The following is a 9077-nucleotide window of genomic DNA, read 5'->3' on the forward strand; positions in this document are numbered from 1 at the left end:
GGCCAAAGAGTAACTGGAAGTGAACTGGGCAACACGAAAAGGGTGCAGACATGACAGGGTGAGGCACGGATCCATGAGAGTAACGGGAGTTAGTGTAGAGAGGCACAAGGTCAACATAGATATAGTAGGCTCAGGGCCTGCTGTATGACATAGTGTTGAATTATATATGTTAATCCAGGTCCAAACCTCAATTGCATGTGCTGAAAAATTATTGATTCCTTAAATTTCTAAATCTTAAGGATACTACCAAATAAAATGGGGGAAGTGTAGAACAGTTGGGAATGCCTGGATTCGGAAGAACATGCCTGCTGATAGCCTAGCCAGAGCTCAGATCCATGCTCACTAATGGGCTAATAACCTATTCACTGGCCGTCTTCGGGACTAACTGGCTAAAAACTCACTCCTGGAGTCAGGAAAGAAGCAGTCCTTTGCGTAATTGCATCATTCAATATTTAAAGAACTTTAGGTCTGAGAAATTTGCGAGTGCTATTAACCCATGGCAATTTCTCACATCTCATCAGTGGGGAGACATGCAAATGTGGCCTCAGGTTCTTCCTATTTGGCAAGATGCAGGCAACCAGTGTCCTGCTGGCTGCTTAGTTCCAATGATAAAGCAAATAGAATGAAGCTTATCTAAACATGGTGCTGGCTTTAGTTGCTAATACTCAAGAAAATGTCATTTCATACTTCTGAACCAATGAATCCCACCTCTCACTAAGTTAAAGCTTCTCTGCATGAATTTCTTTTAAAGCCTGAGAGAGTGTATATTGCAGCAGCAAAAAGAATAGCAGATGCATAATTTCTCTGCTGTCTGGTTTGGGAATTTCAGAACTGAATAGCAAGCTTCTGCGCATGCCTTACATCTTATTGTGTGCCAAATGGGTATTTCACATTGCCACAGGGTTATCCACACAGAAATACAAATATTGTCCAGCTTCTTAAAAAATTCTCAATATTAGTCTTTAATAGAATCCAAATAATTTAATTATTACAGATAATTTGTGTGGTACCAGCGGCTTTATTTAAATTGAAAACATGCAGGGAACTTCTTACATAACACAATAAACCTGATATATCCATGCAATGTTCCAATGCAAAAAAAAAGCCAGGAATAGTCAAACAGGCACAACTGCTTGAAATTCTAAAACAGACGGACACTTTCAACCTCTACCGAGACTGGAGCTATAGCAACAACCCACTAACTTTTATAAAATAGCCCAGGATTGCTCCGTGTTCTAGCGTTGAAGGTAACTGAGGAATTCTCTGTTGTACAGTCCCATGCTGTCTCTCTTGCCATAAGAGTTTGAACCCACATTTGTTGGTGTGTAAAAGGCACCCAAATATGTTTTGGATCGACTCAGAAGGTCTGCGAGACGCTGTGTCACACAGCTGGCAGTGTTGCACATTCTCTTTTCCACACGGAAGCTGCAAGAATAAATTAAATAAATAAGTGCCCTCGATTAGACCAATTATAGAACGCAGAACAGCACAGCACAGGAATGGTCCGTCATATTCAGTTATGCATATGGATTACAAACCAGTCCCGATGAAGGGTTTCAGCCCAAAACAGTGACTGTTTACTCTTTTTCATAGGTGCTGAGTTCCTCCAGCATTTTGTGTGTGTGTTGCTTGTATATAGATTATATTCAGTTATATCAGAGTGCTTATTCAGGAAATAACCATACTAATACAAGAAGAACACCCTCCATAATATGCATCTACAGCATAAGAGGAAATTTAGCAAAAGGAAGAGGTAACAGTAAGAACTAGAACCAGGTGTTAATATCACTGTCTTATATGAAGTGAAATTTATTTTTATGTGTTTAAAGATGAATTGTATGTAAAACATTTGGATAGTATAGTCACTTCTTGTGTGATCAGATCAACGGTTCATTATTCTAGATGAGTATTTGTCTTGTTCTTGTCTCAATTTAGTCTGAATTAATATCCCAAATTTCATTTTATTTTTTTCCCCAAGTACTTATCCTTGTATTTCACAATGAAATCAACTAACGTGTTTCTGTTGAAAATGAAAGTTATCAAAATGAAAGCTTATCAATTCGACTTCCAACAGTAGGGATCTGTTTTAAAAAGTGATTCTATTCACTTGAGCATTTATCTCACAGGCGTTTTCTATCCGTGGTCTAAGCACAGCACCTCACAGTTTAAAGGCAACTTTCTCTAAATAATCCATTTTGACGTCTTAGTTCTGCACTCAGCTGCTGGTTATTCTGATGGAGGGTGGTGGATCTCTGAAATTCTCTCTCATACGTGGTTTTATAGATCTTTGGGGGTATTTTTAGAGGAAGTAGACCTACATTTGCTCCTACTTTCTTCTGTTTTTAAAGTTTATGTTCGGAATAGGGTCAAAGGAGAATTGGTGGGGATATATTGTGGTGAGATCAGGAGACAACGATGGGACTGGTGGGATCACACCATCGGGAACTGACGTGGACTCTGCAGGCTCCGTAGCCTCTTCCTGTCCTATAGTATATAAATCTTGTATTTGCTTTCTCTGCGGAAATTTGCAAATCAGAACTTGCACAATACAGGCCTACATGTATTCATGATCTCTCCCCTGCCCTATATTGTTAATGTGCAAGCATATATTTCATCATTTCAGCTATGAAGTGGAGCGTAGAACTGAATTGTTAACCCATCCCTCCTGGTACCGCATGTTTTGGTTGTAATCTCAGTTTCTGATTTTACAGGCCCTTCACATCAGGATGCTGTAGAGCAAAGCGGAACCAGCTAATTGAGAAGGTTATTCAGGATCGTGCAGGATGTGGTGAAGGTACCTCTTTGGCTTAAAAGGCTCTTGCACGGGGAATGCAGCCAACCCGCCAGTGGGAGATCTCTTCCTCAGCACTGGGATCTGCCAGGAGTACCACTCAGGGAGCACGGTGTCTGACTCACGGGGAACAGCAGAGTACCTGATTTGATGAGAGACAATAAGCAAAGCTATTAAGGACGGCATGGTCATGTAGAGGTTAACATAATACCAATACAGTGCCGGTGACCTGGATTTTGTACGTTCTCCCCATGAATGTCTGTGTTTCCTCTGGGTGCTCTGCTTTCCTCCCTCAGAAGAATACACTGTAAATGAGCATCCCAGGCTCAATGGGCTGGATGGATCTGATACAACACTGTATTCCTAAATAAATAAAAAATAAGAAAACACAAAGCAGGAAATAGTTTGTGGACTGCTCCGAGGGGAGTAATATATTTTGCCTTCTGTTCCTGTCAGATTGGATCCGAGTTGCCATCTACTGCCCTTCCCCATAAAGGATAACAAATCCGTCTCTGTGTCTCAATTCTTTAATCAACATGCTTTTAACCATTTAGGTGTCAAGCATTGTTAAGCCATCCAGTAAACCTGTCTCCCTATCATTCTCTCTTCCCTTAATATTATGTTTAAACCCCACTCACTTGATCATGTACATGGTTCCCAATACACACAATTCATTCATTGGCTCAGTGTTAGCCTCAGAATCAGGTTTACTTTCAATGCCACACATGATGTGAAATTTGTTGTTCTGCGACAGCAGTACTTTAATAAATTACTATAACCTACACAAGACAAAATATAAATCATTCCCTAATATTAACCCTGTGGCATAGAGTGGAAAATTTATCTTGTCAAAGACACCATATAAATGCAAGATGTTCATTTTTTGGAGTGTGATATACCAACACAGTATCATATTATCAGTTTCTGTTTTGTGAAACATTCTACCATTATCTTTTTTAACACTCTCTCTGATTACATAAGCAATCCAAGTTGCCCAGTATAGTTCCATCTAAATTTTAAATACTATTTAAAACTTAATATAAAAGATATATTTTCCTATACATTTTAATTAATATTTTAAAGATTTTACTTTTCCTTGATAAAAGCATTCACAGACCTCAAAGTAATCTCTTTAAAGTATTCATTATTCTACCTCAAATACGGCAAAGAGAAATCTCCTACAAGGTACAGACAATTCTTCAGCAAATTTAAGGAAAGTGAGATTCAGGGAGATACTGTTTACTCTCCCGAGATGACAGAGTCTGGTATCACTGTCTTGGTGCCCCATCTCCTACCTGTTGTCAGAGTTTGACATGAACTTACTCCCCACATCAGTTCAATATCAGTGCCTCGGAACATAGAACATCACAACAGCGTACGAGCCCTTCAGCCCACAACATTGTGCCAAACTTTTAACCTTCTCTTAGATCAATCTATCCCTTCTCTCCTACATAGCCCTCCATTTTTCTGTGATCCATATGCCTGTCTAAAAGTCCCTGCTCAATTCTAAGGCAATTCTTAATTTTGTTTTATTTGGCAATTAAAGTAAAAAAAATGCAATGGAATGCCCTGATGTGTCTTAATCACCATGACAGCACTTGTATTTCAGCTGGTTAAAGTCCTACTCTGGAAAATAAAGCCCAGGCTGTGTTTCTGCCTAGGGAGTAGTGTATTGCACCATTTTCCAACTTCCTTCACATAAAATATACATGCTTGAAGCTAATTCACTGCTTATGTGAGACAGCAGATTGGAGCAATAGGAAAAAGCTCTTTGCATTCATTACAGAAATCAAAAACTACAGATGCTGGAAGTTTGAAATAACAGCAGAAAGATGCTGGAAACACTCATCAAGTCAAGTGGCATCCAGGAAAGGCAAAACAGAAAAAAAGGCTTCACTGCGAAGTTTCATAAGTCCAATAATGCTTCTGCAGGACTGAAACACATCAGATTCTGCACACAGAATGCTGGTGGAACCCAGCATCTATGGAGAGGAATAAACAGTCGATGTTTCATGCTGAGCCCCTTCATCAAGACTGGAAGGGAAGGAGGAAGAAGGCAGATTCAGAATGTTCGGGGGGGGGTAGTACAAACTAGAAGGTAAAATGTGATGTTAGGAGAGGGAGGGGGATGAAGGAAGAAACTGGGATGTCAGGTAGGAAAGGTTCAGGGCTGATGAAGAAGGAATCTGACAGGAGAAGAGAGTGGACCTGGGACGTGGGTAGGAGGAGGGGCACTAGGGGGAGGTGATAGGCAGTTGAGGAGAAGAGAAGGGATAAGAGGGGGTCAGAATGGGGCATGGAGAGTGGAAAGAGAGAGAAGGCAGCGGGGGAGAAATTTCCAAAGTTTGAGGAATTATTTATGCCATCAGTTGGAAAATGAAAAGTTGCTCTTCCATCAAGGCAGTAAAAGAGGCCATGGACTGATATGTTGGAATGAGAATGGGAGGTAGAATTAAAATGGGTGGCCCTGAATTTCAGGATTGATAAAGAACCTTCCATCTGCTGCATAAACTCTGTTTCTTTCTCCACAGATGCTGTCTGACCTGTTGTGAACTTCCTTTACGTTTTGATTTCATTTGACATTTATTTTGATCTCAGTGTTTCTCGGCTAATGAAATTGTTTAATGAAAAGAGAACAAACAAGTTTCTCGGCTAATGAAAAGAGAACAAACAATTTAAAGTTCCTCCAACAACAATAAGATTAATAGTCTGATAATATGGTGCTGGGTTTGAGTATACCTTGGAGTTTTTTTACAGCCAGCCAAGAGAGCAGCAAGTGTTTAAAGCCTCACCCAGTTATCATGACCTCTGTCAGTGAAGTACTCACTTAGTGCGATATTGAACATGGGCTATGGCTTAATCATTGTGGCAGAGGCAAGAGATTAGACATAAATGGAATGTTTTCTTTTGAGCTTCGAAGGCTGAGCGGCAAAATGATAGAAATGTATAAAATTAAGAGAAATAGATAAGGTAATCTTTCAGAGCCTTTTTTTCCTAGGGCAGAAATGACAAATACGAGATGACAAATGTTAGAGGGGGAAAGTTTAAAGGAGATTTGCAAGGCTTTTTTTAAAGAAAAAACGGGGTGATAGGTGCAACAGCAACTGTTGGAAGCTGATATGGCAGCTGTTTCCACACTTGAACCAGCACATGCCTGGTCTTTTGGGATGCTACTATTGAGATGGCATAGGTACGAGGAGCAAGTTGGATATATTGGCATTGCAAATGAAGAACAAATTTCTCAGCAATCACTATCCCCAGCACAGTACCAGGAAGCATCTCCATGAAAACCTTCACTCTCGCTGACACGTGATACTTTTAAATGCCAGCTCAAAATTTATTTATTTAACAAAGCTTTTAACTAACTTTTTTTGTCTTTTATTTTCACTTTTTTCATGTTTGTACTTTATCTCATGGTAAAACACTTTGAACTACATCGTCCGTATGTAAAGCACTCTATAAATAAGTTACCATTACTGTGTGATTATCAATACCTGCATTGTATTCATGTTAAGCATCATCGATCAATACATAATCCAGGGAAAGTGGTAATGATACACAGACCTGCTTGGGATAGCCCGTACTCCGTCCAGCGAGCTGAGGTGGAACACAAAGGCGACAACGAGGACGGTGAAGAGTTTCAGACAGTTCATGACTTAAATGCGGAGTTACAAACAAGCAGGAAGATGTTAGGAGAAACTTTCAGCGACAGACTGCAACCCTCCTTAATTTGCGCTGGAACAACTCCTACCGCACCCAGGTTACTGGTAAAGGCGAAGAAACGGGTTATAATTCGGATTTCAGCCGTAAGCATTGAATGTTAAGAATTACTCTAGTGTTTGCGTTATTTCCGGTCTGCCAATTACAAAGCCCATCCATTTTAAATATTAATTCTTCAGACCGCTGCATTACTGCGTGATTATCAATACCTGCATTGTATTCATGTTAAGCATCATCGATCAATACATAATCCAGGGAAAGTGGTAATGATACACAGACCTGCTTGGGATAGCCCGTACTCCGTCCAGCCGTGCGTTAATATCTACTAACACATGTCGATAAACTTTAAAATACTGTATCGTTAACGTTCTAACTGTAGACATGGCAACGAGCTAGGGTGTGGGACATCATTCATTCGGGGGTACTGGGGTTTTAAAACAGGGGAGATGGAACTGGACGCGCATCCGATTAGAGGTGGGCATTTTGACAGGGATGTGCTAACTACTTATGAGGAGCAACGCCAAGATCTCACCTGCAATTCAGACAGCCCTTTCTCGACAGCACGCTGGGGGTTTCCGCTCTCTTGTCTTGTTTCTCATTGTTGGCGAGTGCCTCTGGTCTTTTAAAGCCCGGCACCTCTCGGTGTTATTTTGACGTCAGCCGACTGAAGAGACACCCAGTGAAGGAACTTGATAAATCGCCCGTGGATAAAAGCAGGAGTCAGTGCCCTAGTTAGTGTCCAGGCGTCAGCTCATTAACAGTGGAGCCCACAGATAGGCAACGTGCTGTATCTAATCCAGGGACAGTTTTTGCAACGAAAGAGCTCGGTACTTGATTCACAACCAACACCACTTCGCAGAGTTTACAACTGAAGTTAAGAGCATGATACTACGTAAGCCGAAATCTCGAGGGGTAATGCAAACAAATGGACAAACTCAAGTCCCCCACCCCTGATCTCATTAAGTTACGGACCCACTGTTACCATTGTCTGGCTCCGGGAAGATTTAAAACGTCAAGTTCCCCTCCTCATTTTCATGATGCCATAGAGGAAACGTGATCTTCGGCCCATCTTGGCCATCTCGTTGAGAACGATGATGCGTGTCGGAGAGAGACCCTTATTAAAAACGAAGATTGAAGTATCAGAATAAAGTGGAAATGGAGAGGAATTTTCCGTTGGTAGGACAGTCTAGGATCAGAAGGCACAACCTCAGAATAAAGGAGTGTTTCGTTAAAAGCGACTCGAGGGTGGTGAATCTTTGCATTTCATTGCCACAGAAGGTTGTGGAGGCCAAGTCCTTCAGTATACTTAAGGCAGAGATTGATAGATTCTTGACTGGTAAGGGATTAAAGGTAATGGGGACAAAACTGCTCCCTTCTGGAAAATGTCATAGGGCTAAAACTTCACGCCTTCTTAAAAGTTTCTTCCCTACCAGTTAGTCTGATCAACCATTCGTTACCCCCGTATCTATTACTGTATCCCGTCACAGCACTGTTAACACTTGACACCCCATTTTATACTGCTGTTTACATTGTAAATACATGCCAATATTTATGTATTTATATGCATTTTATTCCCTCTTCTATCTTTATTTTTATAATTGTTGAATGTTGTTGTTTTATGTTGAATGTGCTGCCTACACACCACAGCAAATACCGAATACATGTAAATGTATATGGTGAATAAATATGAGTTGATGCTTGTGAAGGTGTTAAAGTGGGGCCCAGAAAAGAAATAGTCAGCAGAACAGAATCAATTGGACCAAATAGCTTTAATCAACTGTTATATTTTATGGACTTTTTGTCTAAAGTGGACCATAAAGCTTACCTGAGTTAGTCCCGTTTGCCTGCATTTGGCACATATCCCGCTAAAACTTTAATATCTCCATACCAGTCTAAATGTCTTTTAAATATTGTAATTGTACCCACCTATACAAATTCCACTGGCAACTCGTACCACTTGCCCACCACACTCAGAGTGAAAGAGCAGCCCTGAGGGACCCTTTTAAATGGTGTCTGAAAAGAGGATGCTGTCCAAGTTGCATGCCATCTTGGACAATGTCTCCCATCCACTACATAATGTACTGGGTGGGCACAGGAGTACATTCAGCCAGAGACTCATTCCACCGAGATGCAACACAGAGCATCATTGGAAGTCATTCCTGCCTGTGGCCATCAAACTTTACAACTCCTCCCTTGAAGGGTCAGATACCCTGAGCCAATAGGCTGGTCCTGGACTTATTTCCTGGCATAATTTACATATTACTGTTTAACTATTTATGGTTCTATTAATATTTAATTATTTATGGTGCAACTGTAACGAAAACCAATTTCCCCCGGGATCAATAAAGTATGACTATGACTATGAAGGGGCAGCAATGCAAAGAAGGTTTCCAGAGTGAGGCAGATGTTAGAACTGCTCCTTTGCAGCTCCAGTGACCTGAGTTCATTCCTGGCCTCTGCTGCTCCCTATTTGCTGTTTGCATATTCTCTCCAGTGCTGTGATCTCCTCCAATACCCCAAGGACAGAAAGCTTGGTAGGGTGAAAGGACACTGTAAATTGCCCCAA

General features: G+C 40.9%; 1 protein-coding gene across 1 annotated transcript; it reads right to left on the bottom strand.

Moving 5' to 3' along the window:
• Window positions 1-1235: 1235 nt before the first annotated feature.
• Window positions 1236-6444, bottom strand: LOC134359164 (islet amyloid polypeptide). The gene is made up of 3 exons (XM_063072117.1): window positions 6356-6444; window positions 2799-2933; window positions 1236-1425 (listed from the first exon to the last, which is right to left on the bottom strand). Exons 1-3 carry the CDS (start codon window positions 6442-6444, stop codon window positions 1236-1238), a joined length of 414 nt encoding a protein of 137 aa, XP_062928187.1.
• Between the last annotated feature and the right edge of the window lie 2633 nt (window positions 6445-9077).

This window comes from Mobula hypostoma, chromosome 20 (genome assembly GCF_963921235.1).
Source record: "Mobula hypostoma chromosome 20, sMobHyp1.1, whole genome shotgun sequence".
NCBI classification, from domain to species: domain Eukaryota; kingdom Metazoa; phylum Chordata; class Chondrichthyes; order Myliobatiformes; family Myliobatidae; genus Mobula; species Mobula hypostoma.